Genomic DNA, 27,633 nt, shown 5'->3' with positions numbered 1-27,633 from the left:
AGCGAATGAAACAGCCAAGTATAATGGAATGCCCGGTTAAATATAGAGCGTTTTAAACCGATTAACAGATAACTGCAAATTAGATCGTCCATTAACGCGGTTCGTCCACGTTCGAGCGGCATCGTTCGAGAATCAGTCGGAGAATTAGTCCGAGAATTAGTCAGAATACCCTCCGATCGATCGTTTTCCCCCCCGAAATCTGGCATTCAATCTGTTTCGATTCGCCATTCGCGCGATCCGAATTTAAGTTTCACGAATGTGAATACGAACGAGCCGTACGTACCACTGACTATCGCACGATCGCTGTGGCAAAACGCTGGCGTACAATTAGCGCTATTTGCCGTTACGTGAAATATATTGTAAACGTTATTGCTCGCGCGTGGAAACTCGCTACTTCGCGCAGCCAGTCGAACTGTTCGATATTTATAGTTAGTCGACAAATACCGCGTACCTATCGTCGAGATTCTACGCAAGCATTGCGCGCGATAGAAACCCCTTCTATATCGTGCAATTGTCGTATCGAATAGCCGCTGCTCGAATTTCGCGCTGCGAATCGCATTCAAAAAATTTTATTTATCTGGAAATCGAACGTGCAGATTTTTTTTTTTAATTCAAACGACGTAACCCGAGCAGTTAGATTGACCGAATTTCGTTCTCTTTGGAAACTTTGAGACCTCCGAACAACCCGTCTCTAGATGTCTACGATAACTTTGAAATTCCTTGTAAATTCGACCAATCGCGGGGAGACGTACTCGCGAGGAGAGTCGTCAACGGGGGTCGTAAATCCCCGTTACGATTATAACAATCGACACCACGAATTGATCGATCCCCTGATTTCCTTTGAGAAAATGAGGGGTGATTGAGTTGGTATAACACTGGGATTCACAGTATTATAAAGTATATATTTCCAAGCACTTAGTTACAAAAGATTTGCGTGAAGAATGCGACTCTCGCGCTATGTGCAGACTGCCGCGTTAGGCGTTAGTTGGTAGACCGTCGCGTTAGGCGTTAGTTGGGAGACCGTCGCGTTAGGCGTTAGTTGGGAGACTGTCGCGTTAGGCGTTAGCTGGTAGACCGTTTGTCGCTCTTTTGTTTAATACGGAAGAAAGTTCGGTGTGGGTGTGCCCCTGTGCATAAAGAACGCGGATTCGTTGGTCCCACTTTCGTTAGGAAAAGTGAGGGTAACGAACCGCGGTGTCGATTGGTCATGCTGCACTACTGCTCGAAGGGATGAGTAGGGAGTCTTCTACCATCGTGGTGCGTAAATGACTGTGTGTATGAGAAAACCTAGCCTGTTTTATTACAGGGCTATTCGGGTTTTCCTAATGGGTGCATACCCGCTTTCTCCGCGTTTTAAAGGCGACTAATAAACCCAAGGACACCTCTAAAACCGACTGTGTTTCGAGCATATTTTGGCTTGCAATTCTTCAAGACAATCGGATTGAAGACATATGGCGAAACAATGCAGGGAAATGAAAGTTATGGTGGGTCCTTAGGTTTATTGAGGGTCGAAGTGCCGTTACGCAGGTCGGTTGTTGTCCGGTCGCGCGGGCTGGCGAGCAGATGTTTTAGGCGTCGTAACATCCTCCCCCCGTTGAGAGGGCACCGATCAAATTCTGGCTGTGGAGTCTGGTGTGTCGTTGGTGACCTCCTTCGCTCCGTGTGGGCGTTCGGCCTCGTCTGGATCTGGGTGGATGGGTAAGGGGACCAGTCTTTTGACGCCGCGGTCCAGGATGCTTGTTGCCGTCTGCACGGTAGCGGTCCGGATGATTCCGTCGGCTCCTGGATGGACCTTGATTACGCGGCCCAAAGGCCACTGCATAGAGGGCACGTTGTCCTCCCTGAGGATTACTACGGTGCCTTCATGAATGTTGTGTTTGCCCTTGTCCCATTTGCTGCGGCGGGTTAACTCGTTTAGGTATTCTCGATACCATCGGCTCCAGAAGTGCTGCTTAATCTGGTGAATGCGCTGCCAACTGGATAGCCGTCCTGATGGAACTGTCCTGAAATCACGCTCCCGTAAACTGGTTAGGGTATCACCGATTAGAAAATGACCGGGAGTGAGGACAGGGGGATCTTTCGGATCGGATGAGATGGGAGTCAGTGGGCGTGAATTGAGAATGGCCTCAATTTCGATCACAAGGGTGTTGAGGTGTTCAAAGGTCAGGAGCTCCGTGCCGACCACGCGGATGAGATGGCGTTTGAACGATTTAACTGCGGCTTCCCATAAGCCGCCAAAATGTGGTGAGTTCGGAGGATTAAAACGCCATTGTATTTGTCGGTCGGCGAGAAAATTCTGTACCCTATCCTGGTGGTCGTCGGACTGCAATAGGGTCCGGAGTTCTTGCAGCTGCCGATTAGCCCCGACGAAATTGGTGCCGTTGTCGGTGAGGATCGTTGCGCAGTATCCTCGCCGCGAGATGAAACGGCGTAGCGCGGCCAAGAAGGCGTCGGTGGTTAGGTCGCTGACTAACTCTATGTGGACCGCCTTTGTCGCCAGACAAACGAATATGGCGGCGTACGTCTTGATTTTACGTCGGTTGCGGTCCCTCCTCTCCTTGATGTAGAATGGGCCGCAGTAGTCGATTCCGACGTTCCTGAACGGCCGCGATTCGGTAATACGCGCCTCTGGCAAATCACCCATCAAGTATTCCACTGGTGGAGGGTTGGCTCTGCAGCAGCGGACGCACCTTCTGAGAGTGCGCCATACCTGGCTACGGCCGTCGATCGGTCAATAGCGCAGTCTCATCGCGTATAGGGTAGCTTGGGTCCCTGTGTGATGATTGTTCCGGTGCTCTTGTTCTATAATTAGCTCTGTCACCGGGGATTTCGGTAGGATGATCGGGTGTTTTTGGCTGAAGGGTATGGCGGAGTTGGTTAGTCGCCCTCCTACCCGGAGTAGCCCATCTTCGTCGAGGAAGGGGTTTAATGGCTGTAGTTTCCCTCCAACGTCCTCGCATCGATTTTTTTGGAGGATCCGAATTTCAGGCGCGAAATGCTGGGATTGTAAGATTTTTATTAGCCTGTTGTGCGCTGCGGTCAGTTCGTCTGTGGTGAGATGGGCAGTTCGGTGTTGCTTATGTCTCCATAGAAGACACCGGGCGACGATTCTTATTAGTCTTGGCCAAGACGAGTAGCGATGGAGGAGAGTGTTGTCGTTAACACTCGTCCTCAGACAGATCGTCTTCTTTTGCTCCGGGAGGTCGACTACCGGTATCGGGCTCCAAACCGGCCAATAGCTTTCGCTTTGCAGGAGCCACCTTGGCCCGTTTTTCCAAATGGACGGACATAGGAATTCCTTGGGCGTCTGGCCTCGGGAGATGAGATCCGCTGGATTATCGTCGGTAGGCACATGACGCCAGTCGGAGATATTGGTCTTGGTCTGTATCTCAGCGACTCGATTCGCCACAAATGTTTTCAAGGTGTGCGGCGAAGACCTGATCCAATGGAGTACGATGGTGGAGTCAGTCCAGTAGACTATCCGCGATATCTTGGTCGTCAGGGCCTGTTGTATTGACGAAATCAAGGACGTCAAAATAAGTGCCCCACTTAATTCGAGACGTGGTATGGAGAGCGATTTGAGCGGCGCTACCTTCGACCGCGCCGTGAGGAGTCGAGTCCAAATATTGTTCTTTCGGTCAGTCGTCCGCACGTAGACGCACGCCCCATATGCCCTTTCGCTAGCGTCACAGAATCCGTGGAGCTCAATTTTCGTTGCGGATTCTAGGATGGTCTTCCGAGGGAACCTTACCGCATTTAACAACGGCAATTGGGTGTGGTATTTGATCCATGCTGTGTGTACGTCTGACGGAAGGGATTCGTCCCAATCTACCTTCAATGTCCAGACTTGTTGCAAAATCATTTTTGCTCGAACGATTACCGGCGCGAGCAATCCTAGTGGATCATATATTTGTGCGATGACTGAGCTGATTGATCGCTTTGTGATTCGGGAAGTGTCACTGTTCGTCTTGACCGAATATAGTATGGTATCGTCGGCTGAATCCCAAAAGACGCCGAGTGTTTTTAACGTGGATGACTCACCGAGATGTAATTTCTGCTTGGTGTCTTCCTCAGGTAGCCCTCTCAGCAGATCCCGATCGTTTGAGGCCCATTTGCGGATATTTAGACCGGCTAGCTTAAGTAATCTCGTGAGATCATTCCTGATTGATAGGGCTTCGTCCTTCGTATCGGCTCCGGTCAACGCATCGTCGACATAGAAGTCTCGCCGTAGGATCTGCGCTGCTCTCGGAAATCGAGGTCCCTCGTCCTCTGCCAACTGTTTGAGACATCGGATGGCCAGATACGGGGCTGCGGATAGACCGAACGTTACGGTGTTGAGTCGGTAAGTTTCGATCTCTCCGTTGTCGGCACGCCACAGAATCTTTTGGTAGGGACGATCTTCTGGACGTAGGAGGAATTGGCGGTACATCTTCTCGATGTCGCCGGTAAGGACATATTGAAATGACCGGAATCTCAATAGGATGTTCCTCAGGTCTTCTTGTAATTTCGGACCCGTATGAAGGGCGTCGTTTAGAGACACTCCCGTGGTACTTGAAGCTGAGCCGTCGAACACAACCCGTAGCTTGGTGGTGTCGCTCGATTCCTTGGTCACGCCGTGATGTGGTAAATAATATCCGTGGTCGGTGGCGTGATCCGTGTTGATCTTTGTCATGTGACCCAAGTCTAAATATTCTTGAATCACAGCACTATACGCGGTTTCATATTGTTTGTCGCGTTGGAATCGGCGATGAAGAGAGGCGAGCCTGCTCATTGCAGTGGCCTTCGATGACCCTAGTGAGGAAAGCTTTTCGTTGAACGGTAATGCAACGATGTATCTGCCTTCCTTGGTTCGTCGGACATGGTTTCGGAAATGTTCTTCACATAGTCGTTCCGATTCCGAAAGATGAGTAGTGGCCTGTCCCTCGTCGATCTCCCAAAACCGTGCGAGGTCCTCTTGCAGAGCCGTTGTGGTTGCGTGGAACGTATTTATCGCGGTTTGGGACGTGGGACTCCCCCCGATTACCCAGCCGAAGCGTGTTTTTTGTAGACGTAGTTCAGGTTCGCCTGGTTGTGCCAGATTGACCTGCCCGATGCACAGCGACGCGAATGTTGATCCGGTACTAAGTAAAACATCGATCGGGGCTGGGCAATGGAATTGTGGATCGGCTAGATGAATATTTCTGGGTAATCCCAGACTCGAGGGATCGATGGGCTCGCTTGGTACGAGGATCGATATGGCCGGGATAACAAGAAATCTCAATGTCTTCTTGTACTCGCCGTCCGTCGACGTGATGGTGGCCGTGGTGTAACGTTTTGCCGTGGTGCTCAAATTGTCGAGGGCTCCGATCTGGATCGCACATCTCCTTTGCCTTATACCGAGGGAGTTCGCGAGCCTGTCGGTCATGAAGTTCATGCTCGACCCAGTGTCGAGTAAGGCTCGGGCTCGGATTGGTTGTGCCTGTTTGTTCAAAACCTTGATCTGTGCTGTGGCCAACAGATCATGATGCAGAGGGGTGTGGGGAGATGTGTTTGTTAGTCCGATCCCCCTTGCTGTCGTAGTCTCGGACAGTCAGTTTTGCCCCGGTTGGGACTTGGATGAAGAGGTTGGGGTGGTGTTCCGGATCCGGGCTGAGCGTGACTCGTACGAGGAATGCTCTTTCGTACCTCTTGGAACCGAAGATGTATGCTTCCGTGAAGTATCGGATGTTCGCCTCGATTTGTGGGACGACCGCGACTTCGATGATCCCGATGGGGATTGTTCGGTGGAGGCTCGCTTGTGTGATGAACGACTGCCCGACGATCGACCGCTCGGTGCGCGACTGCCCGACGACCGACCGCTCGATGCGCGACTGTCCGACGACCGACTGCTCGGCGACCAACCGCTTGCCGACCGACCGCTCGACGATCGACCGCTCGACGATCGACCGCTCGAAGATCGACCGCTCGACGACCATGAATCTACCTGGGTTTTTTCGCGGTGTAGATACGTATGGTGTCGGTGACCGCAGATACGACACGAACCCGATGTACACTGTGTCGGCGAATGTCCTGTGCCTAGGCAATTTATGCACAACGATGCCTTCTTCACGATTTGAAAACGTTTGGTCGCTGATTTGGCCTTGAATATTTTGCAGTGTCTGATCTCGTGATGTCCGTTGCAGGTCGGACACACCACCGTTCTGCTGGTTGTAGCAAGGGTTCGCCCATGCGGTATGGTTGTTCGCTGACTGCGGTGTTTGTGTGTTGACCCTTTTGATTCCTTCTCTTTAGAGAGGAATTGAGTCCCGTTCGCCCGTGTTTTGAGAAAGTCTATCAGATGCTGATAGGATGGCACCTTTTGGCGGGGGAATGTGTGCGTTGCCATTTACGCAGGCTGGACGCGGGCAACTTCGACGCGATCAATTCGATCATCGCTATGTTTGAAGTGACGGGCTCCTTTAGATGTTCGAGCGCCTTTAGATTTACGCTGATGGTTTCCAACAAATCCTCTAGGGCCTCTGGAGTTTCCCTTTTGATTTCCGGATAATTACGCATCAGATTCCAATGGCGCATGCAGATTTGGAGGGGGCAATTGAACTTGTCCTTCAGTGTATCAAGCGCGATGGAATAGTTGGCCTCTGTGAGTTCTAATGACTGGATACTCTGTGCGGCCCGTCCAGTTATAGATGAGCGTAGATGCTGGAACTTTTGGACATTCGTCAAACCTTCGTTAAGGTCCACTATGGATGTGAACGTGTCGTAGAAATAGGTCCAATTCTCGAGGGCACCGTCGAATTGGGGCACGCGGACCTCTGGAACGGTGGTCGGCTCTGGTTTCCGGCACGTCTCACCTCTTGTTGTAGTCGACGGGGTTGTTGCTGATATTTGCTCAAAGAGCTCTCGGAACCGCATGTCAAGCTCCCGATGCTCTTGCGATAACGAATCTACCCGCGCATCTTCCCCCTCATCTACCACACCTAACTCTTCTTGAACCTCGAGTATCCTCCTCCAAAGCTCATCGAACGAGCTGCGGCAAGATGCTAGGAAGATTCTGTTTGCCTTCCCAGACGCTTCGTACTCATCGAGTTCGCGCCTTATGGTTGCAAGTCGACGGGCTAGGACGCCTCGTCTCCGCCGTAACGTGCTGATTGATTCAGCTTGGGCCATGTTTGATTTTGATAATGAACGCCCTTACCTTGATCAAATGGACGTTGATCTGGGATTCTGTTGCTAATCGTTACGATGCGGCGTGGGCTCGTGTAGATGCTGCGCGACGGAGGTGCTTCTCTCCGATGGCGGTTCCCTTGCTCAGTTGACTAAGTGGTTGGAACTTGGATCTCACGCGACACTGTATAGTCACTGTTCAGTGCACTTTTTGGTGGCACGAGATCCGGCTCGAAGGACCATGTAAATTCGACCAATCGCGGGGAGACGTACTCGCGAGGAGAGTCGTCAACGGGGGTCGTAAATCCCCGTTACGATTATAACAATCGACACCACGAATTGATCGATCCCCTGATTTCCTTTGAGATAATGAGGGGTGATTGAGTTGGTATAACACTGGGATTCACAGTATTATAAAGTATATATTTCCAAGCACTTAGTTACAAAAGATTTGCGTGAAGAATGCGACTCTCGCGCTATGTGCAGACTGCCGCGTTAGGCGTTAGTTGGTAGACCGTCGCGTTAGGCGTTAGTTGGGAGACCGTCGCGTTAGGCGTTAGTTGGGAGACTGTCGCGTTAGGCGTTAGCTGGTAGACCGTTTGTCGCTCTTTTGTTTAATACGGAAGAAAGTTCGGTGTGGGTGTGCCCCTGTGCATAAAGAACGCGGATTCGTTGGTCCCACTTTCGTTAGGAAAAGTGAGGGTAACGAACCGCGGTGTCGATTGGTCATGCTGCACTACTGCTCGAAGGGATGAGTAGGGAGTCTTCTACCATCGTGGTGCGTAAATGACTGTGTGTATGAGAAAACCAAGCCTGTTTTATTACAGGGCTATTCGGGTTTTCCTAATGGGTGCATACCCGCTTTCTCCGTGTTTTAAAGGCGACTAATAAACCCAAGGACACCTCTAAAACCGACTGTGTTTCGAGCATATTTTGGCTTGCAATTCTTCAAGACAATCGGATTGAAGACATATGGCGAAACAATGCAGGGAAATGAAAGTTATGGTGGGTCCTTAGGTTTATTGAGGGTCGAAGTGCCGTTACGCAGGTCGGTTGTTGTCCGGTCGCGCGGGCTGGCGAGCAGATGCTTTAGGCGTCGTAACATTCCTAAATTCCAATTAATAAGTAAAAACCGGAACGACCAAAATTCCCTGGACCGCGTAATCCGCATGAAAATACAAATTCAGCGTCGAATTCGAAGAGATAGATGAAAGAGGGATTCGATGGTAGAGCAAATCGGACGAACGGTTTGTAACACGAGACATTAATAAAGTTGGTGGAGCCGCGGAAAGCGGATGGAAATGGAAATTTTCCGATTTTAATATCGGCGAATGCATCGGGACGCGAGAAGAAAGATCAAAAGGTTGACTGTTGATTAATTTGAGCGGCACGCGAGCCACGAGCCCCGAGCCCCGAGCGTCGCGATGCTCGCGTGCGCCGAAGCTACTGCGATCGAGCGAGCGTCGTAACCTCGGTAAATAACCCGTCGTATAATATTACGTACACTGATCAACGATTCGGAAAGGGAGTTTCGCTAACCGGGGCATCGCCCCACCGTCGTGCGAAAATAAACTAATTAGCCTTTGGGGACGTCGAGGCATGCCCCTCGACGCCCCAGCGGATTTCAAGTCGTCGATTTTACAGCTAGCTGCTGTTACGTTCGAACCGTTTGTAAACCAGTGACGCGCAATTTGGGATAGCGATTGCGATCGAAATCCGACCCCTCTCGAGAATCCTACGGAAAGAGAATTTCTTTCGCAGTGGTTGGTCTGGCCGATCCAAGTTTCGGCGCGCGTTGTCGCGATGCCTAATCGCTGCGTTGCCGATCGTCGTTGCCATTGGAACGCGCGGCGAGCGAACAGCCGTGAGTTTGCTCTGTACACTCGAGGCCTGAACTTAAAGGCTTAACGACCTGTTTGCCGTTGCAGCTCGGCAGAAACGAATCTTCGGCGTCCGCCCGAGCTAAACCAGCGAATATTCGAGCGGCCTGCCTTGGAACGGTCGCTGAATTTCTGCTGAAAAATTAATCAACGCGGAACGTAAATCGCCAGTGATAAACACGTGAAAAACCATGCGCTGATGATGAGGTGGGGGGGGGGGGGGGGGTGGAAAGAACGGCAACGGCAACGTTGTTGCCAAACGAATGTAATGAACGGGCAAATACGCGTTTGTTTGCAAGTACCCTACGGCGAGCAAATAACGTTACGCGAAATACGCGGCCCGGTTTCATCCTGTGTCGTCCTTTTATACACACGCGTGAAAAATTTCGCGGAAATTCGCACTGGCGACGCAGAATCGGTGCGCGGAAGAAATCTGGCCGACTCCTGTTAATAAATTTCTTTCTTACAAAATTTACCCGTGGACCGCGCTATCCAGCCGCCCGTGTTTCCATCTCTTCGCCAGCAATTTGGCAACAGAGTTTACGAAAAGTTACGGGCGCCGACTGGAGAGAACGGCGAGACCGGTTTTTCTAAAATAAAACGATCCTGCGAAATATACGCGACGAGTGCCACGGTCAGTCTTGGAAACTCGAGTCTCCGCGAAATCTCCTTCCGCTTCTGGCTATACGTACAAGTATATCAACGCGCGCCTTGCAACGCGTCTCGTGCTGTTTTTCTCCTATTCTGCTTGCACGTTTCTCAAAGAGAATACCTAATACCAAGGTGGCCTTCGCTTTACGCGTCTGTGCGATTCCCGCGATGGAAAAAACGTCGCGCTGTTCAGCAAACCAGCGTCCACGCAACGACAATACGTATACGACGATGCATAAATCAACGAATGTTCGCGTATAGAAACTTGTAAAAAAAATCCACTGTCGAAAAATAGAAAAATTCGTACTCGTGCAAAGATCAGCGGGAAACGAAACGTTTTTCGACTCGTAACCAAGCGTTATAGTCACAGGAATGTAACGAAACGGCGCGCAAACAACCGACGCGAAACCATCGTGACGCAAAAGCATTTCGCGACAGGGAGCGCGGGTCCGACCGTAGCGAAAAAACAGCAGCCAGCCCGCTGTCGTTTCACCCAATGGGGGGTTGTATCGATATATCGAGGCAGCGTCGCTGAAACCTGCTGGTGGCAGAGAGACAACGATAAGGGCCGCCATCTATCGACCGTAACAGCCTCCTTTTGTATTAACGACGCTGTTCCGACTGTAATTGAGAGCCTCTGTACTCCGGCCCAACGTCGCCGGGTTATTAAATCCCGGGATATAAATCAGTTAATATTATCCACGCGCCGCTAGCTCGCACTCTTTTCTTCGCCAGAGAAATGGATTTTCCGCTAAACTTTAATTGCTTAGCGATCGCCGGATGTGAAAGTTTTTTCGAGTCCGTCGATAAAGAGCTTCCGCGTACAACCGACCCGATCAACGTACCATCGACACGCGACAACTGCCAACGATTTACGACGGTTACGATGGTATTACCTTTTCTCCACGATACTTTTCTTTTTCTTTCTCTTCTTCCGCCGTATTTGAGTTAATCACGATGGTTGGTCGCTTTACGTCATCGTGTACGAGGGACACGCCGAATAAAGTTTGTGGAAAATCATTACTCCACGGATCCTTTTCATCGAGTGTTCCAAGATAGCCGTTAGTGGAATTTTCGACCTCGTTTAAGACCCATCAACGAGCTGAAATCTGCTCGCCAACTTTACTCGGAATTCAATGCTTTTCAATTACAAAGATTTTCCGGTTAACCGTTCCTTAATTAAACATGTAACTATACCGAAACGTTTAAATTACCTTTTGGACCTGGTATACAGGTCAAAGCTACTCCAGTTTACTCTGCTTTTTTCAGATCGTCCCTTTCAATTTCGCTGCGCGGAACGTCGGGAAAGGAACTCGAATACGAACGACTATTTCTTTTCTTGCCCCTCGATATCCGCACTACGCACGCGTTCGTTACGCGTTCGCGACCGTTGCCACGTATGTCTTCTTCCAAATATTCGACGGAAGGATGTAGGAAGCATGTCGGCCTTACACTTTTATGATATGGCGCTTTGTATCGCGAAGCCATCGAAAAGAGTTCCGTCGTCGAGTCCCGCCACGAATATATGGGCGGTGTAAAGCAGACCAGTAAACAGCTACATACCGTTTTATACGAAAGTCCCAAAAATGGTGGCGAAAATTACTTTTTTGCGGATTGGAAATATCAACAATAAATTCTTACTTATTATATAACGCAAACCAGAAGAAAAAGAATAAAAACAAAATAACGCATTTGCAATTCGTACGTCGCTTGATGGGTCAATTAATTGGGCATTTTCGTGACGCCGACCTCAAGAATACTTCATCAACTTCTGGAACAGCAGAAAGACTAAACGGCCTTTTACATGTCATTCGGCGAGATGACACAGAAGGAAGTAAAGATCGTGTGGTATGTTGTAATCGGAAAATCAAAGGTAGAAGAAGAGAATCGATGTACTATTATGCCACTCGTTTGGTTAAACCGGCCCTGCATACACGCAATTGCTTCGAAAAATACCACACCGTGCAAGTATATGAAAGGAGTCATAAACGTAGCAAAAGTAAGTATCTTTTCCTGGATTTTGACAAAAGAATTCTGTTATATTCAAACAAAGTCCTAGTTTTTATTACGCAAATGTTTTTTCGCATAGAATTAACACCAATGAATAAACGGATAACAGAAGAATTAAACGAAGTGGAACTAGTACAGTGCATAAAAGTACTATTGAAATCAAGCGAAAACATGAAAAGATCGAATTCCGTACCCGGATTACCTATAGAAATCATGTCTATAGAAATCATCTAAAGCACAAAAGATAAAAACAAGAAAAAGGATAGTAACACGGGGAACCAATCATCCTACAAAGAATTAGTACATTAAAATAAAAGATCAAACGCAACGGTGAAAAATTACTAGCGTTGCTGGAGAAGAAAAAGAAGAGCAGAATAACAGAGGAACAAAGAGAGTGAATACGAAATTAGAAAAGCTTTCCACAACTTCATAAGAAACTACTGGAAATGTAGAATGGAAAACATATCCAAATAAAAACCCAAAGAACTTTCACCATCGATTAACTGCGTCTTCCGCCCAAAAAACCACAACATAAGTGATATACTCTGACACAACCAGAACGGATACAAATAGGAATTCATGAAAGCCGACATGTACCGTCACACAATTCGACGAAGACAATAATATAATCATTATCGATAACCATGAGATACTAAACATACTAACATAGAGAAATAACATTTATTGTCTGGATGGTTATAAAGTATAAGGAGAAAGCTTAGGATATTGGCAAAGACGACTGAATTCCAACTGAAACATTCAGCATATACCGAATGGGAAAAACGGTCAGAGTCTACTTGGGGGTACGTGACTGCTGGGCCGCATGGGCACGCTCCGCGTTACATAGACGAAACCTTGAGTATCTCCAAATAAAGGGCCTAAAAAGGCTAATTTGGGAAGTCATAAATTAATCGTCTATACTAAGAGCACGCATTGAAACAGTCCACACACAAAATAGCCACATAAGAATATATCAGCATAACTAAGTTGACTGTTACGTCGCGTAACACTCTACCTAGCCGAGGCCACACACCGAAGGCAATATGGCAACCAGATGTCTTCGGATACTCGCAGCGTATCCTCCATAGTTTCAAGGACCTTCCATAAATTTCACAGATTTCCTAGAAAAGGTCCTTCAAACGAAACAAACATCTGGTTCGGAGGAATTTCTAGAGACTATTGTCTACCACGGCGAAAAAGGGAAAGGTAGTATTTGTCACGTACGCTGCAACTTTCCTCCCACTAACCACTTTCTCTCGAGGGCGGTTAAGACCCTGCGTCTAACCAATTAAAAACGAAGCCTATTCCCTCACTCTCCTAACACAAATCGTCACGAACAAATCCGATGGTCCCGTGCGCTAGACACACCCGATCCTTAGCTTTCCTCCGAGACAGCATCGTCTACCAAGAGTACTGATTTTACATCCTTCGAACGGTCAACATCCTTCCACCCGGTATACACACCCGTAGATCAGTCACTCATCTCGTACATACGCATCAGCGTAACTATCCTCGTTATAAGTTGTGGAATAAACGGTGAAATATAACTTACTACTGTGTCATATTCATTCAACCACCTCTGTTATCCTAACCGAAACAGGGGAACGACTACTTCGCGGCGTCGATTCACCGAATCGTAGCGAGAATTTACGCCTCTCGCTGACGCGTTTTCCTCGCGACCGCGTCTCTCCGCGAACGGTCGTAACATTGACAATCCAGATTTAATTCTATCTGACATTTCCACAAATTAAAATAAGTTAGATCTAACCTTCAAAAATGAACAATAAAAAAAATTATCGAATTTGGTAACATTGATTTAAAAGAACCTACCTAACTATATTTACGCACCTTTCACACATCTACTCCTGCAGCATAATATTTAACAATTGCCTAAATGCCAATTATTTCTCCATTCTGGAAAACAAGAAAGGCAGTAGCATTAAAAAAAGAAGGAAAAGCAACAGTGATTCTGTCAGCTATACCGATGAATTAGACTCTTACTCAACATTTATAAAGTATCCGAATCTATGATAAATAACACTATATACATTGAAAATAACCTAATTCCGGGCACCCAATTTGGCTTCAAATTTAAACATTCAACGATACATGCAATTACAAAATTCATCATATATCTCTTGGGCAAGAGACGAGAGTGATTGCGTCGAAGCGGTGTTCATAGATTTAGAGAGGGCATTCAACACATTCTGGCTGAATTTCTTTCCTTAAGCTCGAAAAAGAGAGCTTCCACACCACGTAATAAAAATAATTTGGAAATCACAAATTAATATAAGCGAATTCAAAACAATTCTATTCGGGCCGTACATTTCCAAAATATCAGATGCAAAAAGCAATTCCGCCTACACGATATCTACGATACAATAGCAACATATCCATTCCTCACAAAAAAGTCGTTTGCTATTTAGATATACATTCGGATTTCAAATCGAACAAACACACGAATCTACTGCAAACAACTAAATAATAAAGTAAAAATATTCTGCTGCAAACTTCTAATAAAGCTGATCCTGATGTACGGTTGCCCGATTTGATTTAAACAGAAAAGCCAAATTGGTTCAAATGTAAGTGTCTGAGATCATACTCAATACATATTTAACCATTATATACCATTTATAGGTTTTAGATATTTTTTGTACAGTAATATCGAATAACAAAACTAGTTACTTCAGCAAACGCTCATACCACATTGAGTACACTCGTTCTCGCATTCTTCTCCTGAAGAAAGGAAAAACAATATTGTAGAAAAGTACCACTTTTGTAGCGACTTAAATTCAATCATTAACTGAAATGTTAAAAATGTAAATCCGACACAAAATATTGTATGGCTACGTCATACCGTCGCGTAACGGTACTTTTGCCAAAACCACATTCCAACTGAAATTCTTTCTTTATTAAGAATATATACGTGTAATATGTATTTTCTCGGGCAATAAATGTTATATATATGTCGGGTTCACATTATGACTAGGGTTAGGGGCGTGAAACGAATCTTCATTTGGATTAGACATTTTTGTTATGCAATATTTACTACTGCAAATAGGATTATTACAGCATTTGACAAGTAACCGTGGTAATTAGATACTCGAGAAGCCAATGACAATGATCCTAGGTTCAATAACGAATCCGCGGTCAGCGGGATAACAAAATGCCCTTTTTTTTCAAAGTCCAAGTTCTACTCAACTTGCTTGTCTACGGTACAAGTATTACTAAACTAACTATTTGTTAAAAAGTAGAATATTCACCGAGCGTAAAGACGCTATGTAACTCGCTGATGTGACCTCACGAGAGAATAACTTTCCGTCGTGATGATGCTGCAGAGGAAATCTATGATGGGGTGTGTCGCAGAACATGAGATCATCGGATTCGCGGAGAGATGCCTTCGTCCGGAAAGTGAGGGAAAGTGACGTTGAGAGAAAGTTGCTAGCAGGAAACGTCGTTCGTGAGAAACATAGATTTCCCCTATCTTTTCGTAGTTGGGACAAAGACTGTTTGTCTGTTTGAAGGACCTTAGTTAACTAAATCTTGAGATTTATAACGGGTCCTCAGGCTAGCTGAACATGTACTGTGGAGATGAAGAGGGTCTGCATGTCGTGATCCACGAACAGCAACTGTTGGAATGTTTACTGTCGAGTGCCACTACAACTATTTTTTTTTTTTTGTTGAGGTTATTTGATGTATAAACAGAGAAAGTCGTGGATAAATTGTAAGGTAGATAATATATTTTCATACAGAAGTGTAATTATAAGTAAGAATACAATTTGAACTGGTCCAAATCCGCACGCTAGCAGTGTTACCCTATAACTGAAAACCCCGAAGCCAACGTCGCCTGTCTACTGTTTAAGGTCTGCCTAATTTATCGCGATGTAAATTGTAGCGCAAATAGCGATAAAAATAATGAAGCAATAACATTCGCAGATGACCTACTAATATGCGCGAGAGACAATAAAGCTTTAAAATCCAAAAGCCATCTACAACAAATATTGGACATAATGTATGGCTATTTATGGACAGTAGAAATTAATATAAACAAGTAAAAGAATTTTATTCTAGCTGTACATCTCCGAAATATCAGGGACAAACTACGATGTACGCAGCTATGTCAAGAAATTTCGTTTATACGACAGCAACAATAACAACCAACCATTGTTTCCTGCAATGGAAACACGAATTGAAGCCTAAATTGAAAAACACGATTTCAAACTACTTGCCCAGGCTGTTGTTTTAGAATCATCTCGTTATCAGTCCAACAATTGCAGAACAATCACTGAGTAGACGTAAATGAAATTGATAAATAACGAATTCTTTGCAATAATAATACTTAATGAACAAAATGGAGACATTTTGCAAATGGGTCCAGTCAATGGACTACTCTTAAAAGATGCAAAAGGTTTCATCTCGATAGCTCGATCCAATCCAGAATAACTGATGAATTTGTATACATAAAAATTGGCTTTTTGTAAAAAAAAAAAAATAGTTTACAAAAAAGAAATGGAAAAATATTTTATATCTGAACCAACGGAAAATTATGTCTTACAAGGAGCAAAAAGTGTCATTCCGATTGATCAAGCCGTTTCCGAAAAATCGGTAAACATAACAAAAAGATAAATATACATGTCGAATTGAGACATTTTCCACCTTTTCCAATGTCGATGTCATGAAATGTAAACCTTTTTTCGCATTTCTAGCAACAACTTCTAAGTCAGTACTGTGTACTAAAATAGCACCTAATATATTTGATAATATAATTGATTAGTTTCAATTCCATTCTTTTTAAACAAAAAATGCTATTGGTTATTTCCAATTACTGAGTAAATCGCTTGTCATGAAAAACTGCGCACTACTTGTTTTCCTGCAAAATTCGAAATCCTCAAAACCTTCAATAATTTGTTCATTTCAGTGGAAACTAAAATATCTCTTTATTGACATTTTTTCGTATAGAAGAACACAGTTCCCGTCAAAATCATTTTTTCGCTACTTTAATTCTTAATGAATCAAACAAATTTCGACATGTACCTAACCAAGTATTAATTACACCGAATCAATGAATGATTATGCCAGGACTTGAAATATTAAACTTGCGAGTATCACGAATTTCTACTCAGAGAAGGTGAAACGTAATATGGCGTTAGAAAAACACTATTCGTCTGCCAGGAAGAGATAACTGCATCGGTATAAACATTAAACTGAAACCACAGATTCTACACGCGTTTGCCTTTTTCAGGCATACATCACTAATGTTACCTGAAGATAAATTCTCGCCTACGCTTTCTAATGCTTTACGCTTCACTCACTCTCTCGTTGTCATTACTTGAATACAAACACAGAATAGTATTCTTCCCTAATCTTCCAGAAGAACAAAAATGATTTTTAATAGCGATACGTTACAATTTATAATCGTACGTCTATTACAACCTGTTGTTTTTATTTTAAAACAAACAGAAATACATACCTTATCCAAACATCAACGATATTTTATCAACAAGTGACGGTTATTATATCAACTGAAATTTTGTGGTATATTTACTTAACACGCAAAATAACAAGTCATCTGGTGGCACCAATTGATATCTACTTTTATTTTATGCATTTCATAGTAAAAGATCATTCGCATTTATATATTAACCCAAATATAATATAATCTTAAACCTAAATTTACTAATTGTGGATATTTATTGACAGATGGTAATTTAAAAATTCATATCCATACTCCTTCCTATTTTGCACATTTTTTTGTTTTGAGAGGAGAGGAGAATGCAGTTACGCATAACTAGGTACGTTAGCGCGCGCCTGGATTATGCGGGACTTGGCAAGATGATAGCACCTCTACCCACCAAAAAACCCCTCCTCTGTCTCTCTCCTCTGTCGGTACAAGAACCAACCCTGGAACCACCTCTCGGCATTACTTCAGGGTTGGTCTTCTTACTGAGTGTACCTCTCATCTTATTATGATCTTCTTCTAGTTAATCCTCTCCTTCTTCTCTCCATGTTCCTCTCCTTATCTTGTCTATCTGATTGAGCTATCATTTTCTTTCGGCAAAGCCCTTGGAATCTAGCCCAGTTCTCCTCGCTATTGACGACCACGTCGATTACGTTATTGGTTGCCAGTATTTCGCCTACGTAATTATCCAACAATGTACTTCCATTGTCCCATCTGGGGCAATTGAACAACGCATGCTCTGCATCTTCACCTTCGACATCACAATCCCAGCATCTTGGGTGTGTCTCTTTCCTAATCGTTCTCTATTAAAAATGCAGGCGTCGTCAATCAGCTTTCTGGTCCAATTATCTTCTCTGCAATAGAGCTACTCTTCCCTTCATCTTTTATTCGATCACTATCGACATCTTCGGAATGTTATTGTTTTTCCGTATTGCTAGGGCTTTGACACATATCGGTGTGGCATAAAGCACCACCGACTCCCGCACTCCGTAATAGTTTCCTAACTGAGTCGGTGGGCCCATTGACGTTCGGCAACGATGTCCTTGTCACAGACGAAATTCGAGCAACTGTATATAACAAACCGAAATTCCGAACGCTTTATCGCGTGTGACCGTCCGGTCAGCACCCGTTCTCAGCCGCCTGAGTGGCATTCGATCACTTCAGCCGTTCTCCGAATTTTACACTAAGTATAAACAAAACCTTCTCCCACTCCAACGATTGGAAGAATATAAATGCTCCCTTCAAAATCATTCAGTCAGTCTAATAAAAAAATTCTTAACTAATCCAAGTATCGAAAGTGTATCATCGCGAACCGAAAAAATTGTATAAATTGAGTAAAAAATAAAAAGAACTTAATCTCCTTTTCGGAAATTAACAAGTTCCTTATTTTTACCTTAATTTTACACGACATTTTTGGCGATCCGTGCCAGGATCTATTCACTTCAGTGCAAACGAAATTACGATTTCGGCGTACGCGCATCATTGAAGATCGAAGGATCAACGGACCCAGTGCGAATCTTTGCTACTACGAAGGCCTGCAGCAACTTTCAACGTTCCACTACGATGAAACTAGACGAGAGGACTACGGTCAGCGCAGAGCAACCCTACGAATAAGATTCGGAATCTAGAACCAACCAGAGAGGAAACATCCCTGAGACTCCTCAACGGTCATAGCTACTACGGTAAGCTGAAAATCTGGATTCATTTTCACGATACCGTGTGAGAAAACCCAGTTTCTCAAGCGCTTCGAGTCCAAATAGCAACAGTAGTTCAGACTCAATAAGCTCAATTAGAATCATGCCCACATCACGAAAAGACAAAGTCGAAACTATTGAAACCGTTTCTACAAACGGAGGTACGGACAATTCGATTCGTGCCATACTCGACGTGATACAAAAACAAATTGAAATTCTTGCGCAACGTGTAGAAGAGACACAACGGACGGCCGACAGTGAAAATAAGAAGCGTGCAGCGGAAATAGAACTATTAGGCAAAAATATCTCTAAAATAAAAATAGGACGCGACGCTACTACAGAACTAGGCTCCCTTATTACTATGGACGAATCTGTTGCCGCGAGAGATAGAACTTCCCCACCATGCGTTCCAATTCGAACAGAAGAAGGCAACCATCCCTCTTACGAAGACCGTCCACCGCAATTCGCCTCTCCGAGCTTACGGACCAAAGACGCGATAGTATGTATTCCGCAATTAAACGGTGAAGACAATATCGGAGTCGAAGAATTCATACGCGAAGTACGCGAATTACGAGCCATGTGTAGCGAACCCACGCTATTATTAAAAACGATCAAAATCGGGAAAATCGCGGGTAAAGCCGCAATGGCCATCTGCAATATACCGATATACGAATACGGACACCTGTACGATGCCCTAAGACGAAACGTAGCCACCCAAGACTCTGTTAGAGAACATCAAGACCAGCTACGCGAAACGAGACAGCGTCACGACGAAAGTGTGCAAAGTTATATCATCAGGTTCCGCAGAGCACTCAATAAGTTACAATACAGTATAACGAACGAATACCGTGACGAAATTACTAGACGAGCTATGAACGACAGGATTTTAAAAGACTCCGTGATCGATTTTATCCGAGGCCTGAAAGGCGAAATAGGACAATTACTACTCGCCAATCCACCATACAATATCCTTGAAGCCGAAAAGAAAGCCACCGACATCGAGCGATTCTTCGGGGAAGATCGAAATCGACGACCAAAACCAATAGAACGATTACGACTCCCTGAGCAGCAACGACTAACAACCAATAATCCTAATCCGATCACTAAAAAACCAACTCCAACACCCAATCCAATGCCAAGAAGCTTCCGACAAACCGAACAAATACCACTTGCCCAAAGGACACAATTAAAATGCTTCAAATGCAACCAGATCGGACATGTCTCCAGTCAATGTAAAAATTTTCGAACACCCAGCCAATTTCCGAGACCACCAGCAGTCCACAATCTCGAGACACACAAGGAAGAAATAGAGAAACCAACAGACCAGACCTACGAATTAACGCCACAACGGGAAGACTACCCACAGTACTTTTACGATCCGACGGACAGCGACATAAATTCCTCATTGACAGCGGAGCAGGAATTAATATACTCAAGCGAAGATGCGTATTACGACCAAGAATAACAAAAGAACGGAAATTCTCGATGGGACACTCTAAATTTGAAACCAACGAACACGCTTTGATAAAACTATTTGGCAAAACTCTAGAATTTTTTGTGGTAGAAGACAACTTTCCAATTATAGAAGACGGCATATTCGGTTTGCCAGCCCTATCTAAATTCAAATTTGAACTCTCGAATCATTATTGCAACAGGAAAACGACGTACCTCCAAAACAAGCAGTGTCAAAAACAGTCTACCTGGAAGGAAAACCGACAACGATATGCTTTATCAATTGTGGTGAGTGCCCAGCCAAAATGACTAATTTTATCGAAAATTCAAATACGTACGATCAAGTCTCCACGTTTAAAGATATAGTTAGACTTTCGCATATAGAGAAAACCCTCCGTGAACCAATCGAAAAGATATTGCTGTTCTACCTCGACGTATTCAATCTAGAGACCGACTTATTACCATGCACTAACCTTGCTAAACACACAATAACGTTAAAAGAAAATAAAATCATTAACACAAAATCTTACCGACCGCCTGAATGCCATAAAGAAGAAATCAAACGACAAATGGACGAAATGCTACAAAAGAACATTATAGAACCATCTGATTCTCCTTACAATTTACCAGTCTGGGTAGTACCAAAAAAGGCAGACGCCTCAGGGAAACAGAAATGGCGAATTGCAATAGACTTCAGAAAAATAAACGAACTAACTGACCAGGACGCATATCCATTACCTGACATAGACGACATACTATCCCAACTAGGCAACGCAAAATTCTTCTCAGCCCTCGATTTATCCTCCGGATTCCACCAAATCCCAATGGACATAGACTCTAAAAAGTACGCAGCATTCTCCACACCACAAGGACACTATCATTACAATAGGATGCCATTCGGTTTAAAGAATACACCTGCAACATTTCAACGCATGATGGATACCGCGCTAAGAGGACTCATAAATAAACATTGCTTCGTATATTTAAACGACATTATAATATTCGGACAGTCGATTGAAGAGCACAATAGCAACCTCGCGATAGTATTGCAACGCCTACGCGAACTCGGACTCAAAATACAGCCGGACAAATGCGAATTTCTCAAACCAGAATTAGAATATCTTGGACATATAGTAACCGCCGAAGGTGTAAAGCCAAATCCCAAAAAATTAGAAGCCGTTAGCAATTTCAAACAGCCACGTAATCCCACAGACATCAAATCGTTCTTAGGACTAGCAGGTTATTACCGTAAGTTCATAAGAAACTTTTCTAAGATCGCGAAACCATTGACCGAACTTACAAGAAAGGAGACATCATTTCATTGGACAGATAAAACCCAGGAAGCATTCCAGACATTAAAAGACAAACTCTGTTCATCACCCGTACTAAAATTCCCAGACTTTGCGAAACCATTCACATTAACGACTGACGCCAGTAACGAAGGTATAGGTGCAATCTTATCACAGGACGGACATACATGTTGTTATATCTCGCGAACTCTAAACCCACCGGAACGAAATTATTCCACTACAGAAAAAGAACTTTTAGTAATAGTATGGGCCGTGAAACGCCTCCGACAATATCTGTTAGGACAGAAATTCCTCATCCGAACCGATCACCAAGCACTAAAATGGTTACAGAATTGCAAAGACCCCTCATCACGCTTGACGAGATGGCGACTAAAACTAGAAGAATACGAATACGACATAGAATACACGAAAGGAAAAGATAATACTGCAGCCGACGCACTATCTAGAATACATGTTCTGACCAGACGACTCGAAAATTTGAACATAGAACTCGATAAAAAATATCACGATTGGGAAAAATCTACCGACGCGTTACCCAAAATTCTCAAAATGACTCCGAACCGTAAATCTTTCTATCAATTATCCAAAACAGAGCTAGGAAATTACGACAGAATCGAATGGTTAACTAAATTAAACGAAATTATTCATATAAACGAAAAGATAGGTATAGGCGACGACAGTTTCACAGAGACCGAAAAGAACGCGATCAAACAAATTTTATTATTCCTGAACGACACTGTAAAAGAATTAAATTTTGCATGGGAACCAATTCAAACATATAGCGACGAAGAAATAGACGAATTATTGAAAGAAAATCACGATTTAGTAGGACACCCCGATATACAAAAGACATACGACCGCATTCGTGAACGGCACAGAGTACCAGATTTGATGAAACGCATACAACAACATATAGAATCATGCGACACCTGCCAAACATCTAAAACTACACGTATCAGACCGCGCGAAGAACCTTGTATCACCGACACACCCCTCGAACCAAACGATAAAATTGCTATGGACTTATTAGGCCCACTGAAAAAGACGAAAAAAGGCAATCAGTACATTCTATCCATACATGACGAATTGACAAAATACTTAATACTCGTACCACTAAAAACTCAGCAAACGGAAACAATTTGGAACGCACTCTTGAATCATTACATTTACATCTTTTCCGCTCCAAAAAAGATATTAACTGACCGCGGACAGAATTTTATATCTAGTTTAATGCAACAGTACGAAGACGCGTTCAAAATCAAACATATCAAAACGACATCCTTCCACCCACAAAATAACGGATCGTTAGAACGGACACACGCAGTAATAACAGACATGTTAAAATCGATGCAGCGAAATTCGGATGAAGAATGGGACGATCAACTTAACTTTGTATGCCTTGCATATAACACAATGATACACGACTCTACTGGTTACACGCCATTCGAACTCACATTCGGACACCAAGCCAATCTTCCCTCCACAATATCCAAGAATCCCCAACGCACATACGCAGACGAAGTCACGTTCCGCAAAAAGGAATGGGACTCTAGACTCCGACACGCTCGCGAAACATTGATCAAAAGTAAACAGCGATATCAGCGCGATCAAAAACGTAAAATTATAAAACCTCAATCAGTTTTCAAAGAAGGAGACTCCGTTTTAATACATAACGATCATAAAAGGCATAAACTTGATGTGGAATGGTTAGGACCGTACACGATTGATAAGGTATGTACTCCATACTATCTGATTCAAGACAAAAAGATACACGGTAATCGTTTAAAACCTTACTTTCCAGGTCGACGCTCCTCTTTGCCGGAATAGTATCCGCGCAAATAAATATTACACCATTAGAAGGAAACTCTGTATTCGTAGAAAACATAGGAAAAGGATATTTATACAGCGACACTGCCAATGTAATAGTAGGATTAGACACTAGCGACATATACGAACAGATAAGCGCAATAGAATCATATAAATTAACAATAGACTCACGTGCAATCAGCAAACAATACGTCGAAGAGTTAGGCGGATTACAAAATCGCATCAATAACCTAAAACAACTCGCAAAACACTTGAAAGCGTTAACACATACCCGGAGCACACGAGATCTGCTTAACATCATAGGTTCCGTATCGAAAAGTCTGTTCGGGACTCTCGACGATGATGATCTTACGCTCATAAACAAAAATATGGACAAACTATTCGATGATAATAATAAAATCAAGACCATAATAGCTAATTAAACAGCACTTATTAGAAAAATTGTAAACTCAGAAAACCTAAACCACTTAGAGAGATCATATAGTGATATATTAAAATTACAACAGCAGGCAAATATCGATAGATCTATGCTTAAGATAATCATGAAAGTCGGCACCGCGATGCAAACTTTACACTTCCAATTAGATGAAATAGTTAACGTCATGATATTAGGCAAACAAGGAATAATTAGTCCACAAATACTTGACCCCAATGAATTCATAGAAAATTACGCCAAGGCAATAGGTAGCCAGATGTACAACACCGCGATTTCTGCCAAAACCGAACATTTTCAATTCATACTCGACATCGGTGATCTTAAAATCTTCACAATAGATGACAAAATATTTTTCAAAATCATAGTACCTTTAGTCTCTAACACAGAATGGAACATATTACAAGTATATCCTATGCCGAGTAAAAGAAATGGAGTATTTTTGGCTCCAGTAGTCGAACATCAGATGTATTTAACTTCAGGTCTTTCATTTATAAACGCTGATATCGAGTATTTCAACAAACTTTGTAAGAATCGAGCCGGAACCACTATATGCAAACAAACACTACCAATCCATGACAGAAATTCAAGAACCGATTGTCGCAGCGAAATAATAAATTTCAAACCACACATTGAACATTGTCAAATAACTGTACTTAAGATTGAAGACATTAGCTTTATACCGCTCAAAACTAGCAACTGTTACATTGCGATACCAGCAAATCCGATAGAAATAGACACAATTTGCCAAACGAAACATACCTTACAAAAACTTGACAAGCCTTCCATCATAAGAGCTAACACTTCTTGCGATTTATTGTACAAAGACGAACACATGCGTATAGGCGAAACAAAAAACGAAGTCATATACGAAATCAAAACAAAAACCCTAGCGCTCAAAACAAACGATAGTTTCACTCATCTATTAGATAAACTCCAGCGAGCACCGAAAATAATAGATAATTTACAAGGCTATAAAACAACGATCGATAAAATAGGCGACGAGATAGAAACTCTTAATTTCGAACACAGAATTAAAAATATACAGTATTGGGGACTAACCACGCTCCAGATATTAGGGTACATAGCATTAGGCATACTAGGTATATATGGATTAAACAAAATAGGGGTATTCAAATGCATCAGGAAATGTATACCGAACAAATAATGTATCAATTTATTTTGCTGCCGAAATGAAACTGTAATCAACAGCCACAATGCGACAGCCCCACCAGTACCACTCACCCTGGGCTCAACACCCAACATCTATATTCCAACCAACACATACCACTCAGATGAAGAGGAGGAATCAGCTGTAATTTTCAAGCCACGTCAAGTCCGATTCCACAAAAGTCTTCTGAAGAAAACTTGAGGGATCAAGTTCAATCTAAGAAGGGGGGAATGTCACAGACGAAATTCGAGCAACTGTATATAACAAACCGAAATTCCGAACGCTTTATCGCGTGTGACCGTCCGGTCAGCACCCGTTCTCAGCCGCCTGAGTGGCATTCGATCACTTCAGCCGTTCTCCGAATTTTACACTAAGTATAAACAAAACCTTCTCCCACTCCAACGATTGGAAGAATATAAATGCTCCCTTCAAAATCATTCAGTCAGTCTAATAAAAAAATTCTTAACTAATCCAAGTATCGAAAGTGTATCATCGCGAACCGAAAAAATTGTATAAATTGAGTAAAAAATAAAAAGAACAATCTCCTTTTCGGAAATTAACAAGTTCCTTATTTTTACCTTAATTTTACACGACATCCTAATCGCTCCTATTAGGGTATCAACCATGACACACACCTTTCCTAGATGTAATGAGAATTTTCTATTATTGTCCTATTGCACCCCAAGATACCTAACCTTCTATTTAGTCATCAACAGGTACTTGCCCATATTGACGTCATTGACCTTGTGATACGATTTCCGGTAAGTAGAATCACCTCCGTCTTGTCTTGAGCTAATTTCAATCCAGTTTCGGTACACCACCGATTCTTCTGCTACTTCAATATCGGGCCTACCACCAATCGTGGGACTCCTCTGAATTTTCCTACTAGGCTTAAAGGGATCACCTTCCTCGTCTCCCCTAGTCTTCGGTGCAACCGATATGGTGACGTTGTCACTTATTCTGATGTCCGACACTATCCTTGGGTTTTCAATACTAACCGCCAACCTCTTGCTATTCGCCTTTGCGCCAGTCGCTGTTACTGTACAAGGGGGTGCCTGGGGTTCCACCTCCTAGCCAAAACCGTTCGAATGTATCCAATCATAACCGAAAGAACTCGCCAAGTCGTCAACAAAAAGCCAGTATAATAGAAATAAAAAATATATAACGAATAAATAAATAAATAAGTATCTAAGAGCAAAACATAGTTATATCCTCATAATTAAATATTATCTTAGAAATTTCTACACAGCTACAATAAACTAAATCTATCAAGCTAAATTTATATAACGCTAAAATAAACTAAATATATCAAGCTAACGCCTGCGCTTCAATAAGAGGCCTGATGATACATACGCAGATCACCGCATGTATAAATAGATAATATAGTAATAAATAAATAAACAACCAGCTAACTAAATAAATAAATAAATGAATAATAACTAAATAACTAAATAATAAATAAACCAACATAACTAATAATCAATATTAATAATAAATAAGTAAATAAATAAATAATATCAAAACAAATAATACATAAATAATCAACCAATAGTTAAATAAATAAATAAATAAATAAACGAGTAAAGTAAATAAATAATATAAATAAGAAACGCATATACCTGCATTCCCCAACCCACACGACGCCGCGTAACTCAAATAAAGCCTCCACGTACGCAGCACCCGTCATACTTATTTATTCTTATTTATTCACCAAGGAAGTTTGACTCGAGTGGCGAAATAAATAAAATAAATAAAATAAACGATATATAACTAGAACTCTGGTCGACCCGACTTTATTTCTTCGTAATAGGAACTTAAGTCGAGCCGGCCGTACATACCCTAGTGTGCTGCCCGTAAGGTGGCGACGCCACACATCGACGCGACAAACCACCTCGCCTGCGCATCGTTCGGCACCACGCGTACGTCCTGCCACTACCATTACAATAATGGCGTCAAATCTATCCACGTGCGCGTCTCGATATTAAAGAAAATCGCGTATTTCTTGTATCTCACGTTGTCGCGCAATGCGAGTGCTACATCACATCCAGTAATACTCAATAACAATTCTTACCCGCTAGTATAAACTCTACGGCGAATACAATCCTCTCCACGCCACGCAGGTGCTCGCCGAGCCCCTGTTTGCCAGCAGGAGCCCGAGACCCGCTGCCCAATCGGTAAGCGTCCGTCCCCGAGAGTTGGTCCTGGGATTTTCCCATTGCATAGAGTGGGCATTGAAGTCCCAGAGGACGAGTACCTTGCGGGGGAGGCATCTCCCGACGCACTCGCCGACCCGTTCCAGGAAGCCCCTGTACGCAGCCAGGTCGATGTTGGGGGAGTCGTATACCGCTACCACCATTACTCCACTCCCGTATGGTCTGGAAGAGCAGATCTTGCGCCCTTCTCGACCTACAGAGATTGCATTGGAGGAGGCGCTTGAACTACTCGGTCACCTCTATGGCCTCCTCCCGACCATCTGCCGCTGCTGCTTTGGCGGTTCTCCCTGGTGTCCTTTCCGCAGCTGCTGGCTCGCGGATTGATCTCCTCCTCTTGACTTTCGGGGGGGGGGGGGGGGGACATTCCGCACCGCCCATCCTGTGATTGGCG

General features: G+C 43.7%; 3 protein-coding genes across 4 annotated transcripts; all 3 read right to left on the bottom strand.

Moving 5' to 3' along the window:
• Window positions 1-1,609: 1,609 nt before the first annotated feature.
• On the bottom strand, window positions 1,610-2,644 carry LOC126876300 (uncharacterized). The gene has a single exon (XM_050639139.1). The coding sequence runs from the start codon at window positions 2,642-2,644 to the stop codon at window positions 1,610-1,612; it is 1,035 nt and encodes a 344-aa protein (XP_050495096.1).
• Window positions 2,645-2,731: 87 nt separating this feature from the next.
• LOC126876299 (uncharacterized) lies at window positions 2,732-5,413 on the bottom strand. The gene has a single exon (XM_050639137.1). The coding sequence runs from the start codon at window positions 5,411-5,413 to the stop codon at window positions 2,732-2,734; it is 2,682 nt and encodes an 893-aa protein (XP_050495094.1).
• A 20,211-nt stretch (window positions 5,414-25,624) lies between these two features.
• Window positions 25,625-27,233, bottom strand: LOC126876325 (uncharacterized). Of its 2 annotated transcripts, none has more exons than XM_050639165.1 (2): window positions 26,649-26,700; window positions 25,625-26,099 (listed from the first exon to the last, which is right to left on the bottom strand). In XM_050639165.1, the coding sequence occupies exons 1-2, from the start codon at window positions 26,652-26,654 to the stop codon at window positions 25,728-25,730; spliced, it is 378 nt and encodes a 125-aa protein (XP_050495122.1). In that variant the 5' UTR covers window positions 26,655-26,700; the 3' UTR covers window positions 25,625-25,727. The 2 variants fall into 2 exon arrangements, 1 of the variants encoding a protein (XP_050495122.1); XR_007694061.1 differs by lacking the exon at window positions 26,649-26,700 and adding an exon at window positions 27,101-27,233 and having other exon boundaries at window positions 26,041-26,099.
• Window positions 27,234-27,633: the final 400 nt, after the last annotated feature.

This window comes from Bombus huntii, unplaced genomic scaffold (assembly GCF_024542735.1).
Source record: "Bombus huntii isolate Logan2020A unplaced genomic scaffold, iyBomHunt1.1 ctg00000069.1, whole genome shotgun sequence".
NCBI classification, from domain to species: domain Eukaryota; kingdom Metazoa; phylum Arthropoda; class Insecta; order Hymenoptera; family Apidae; genus Bombus; species Bombus huntii.
The sequence above is the reverse complement of the archived record's forward strand: the minus strand, read 5'-3'. Positions and strand labels throughout refer to the sequence as shown.

Bases quoted from the DNA above. Each gene is read 5' to 3' on its own strand.
- LOC126876300 (XM_050639139.1), bottom strand. From the start codon at position 2,644: ATGGGTGATTTGCCAGAGGCGCGTATTACCGAATCGCGGCCGTTCAGG.
- LOC126876299 (XM_050639137.1), bottom strand. From the start codon at position 5,413: ATGAACTTCATGACCGACAGGCTCGCGAACTCCCTCGGTATAAGGCAA.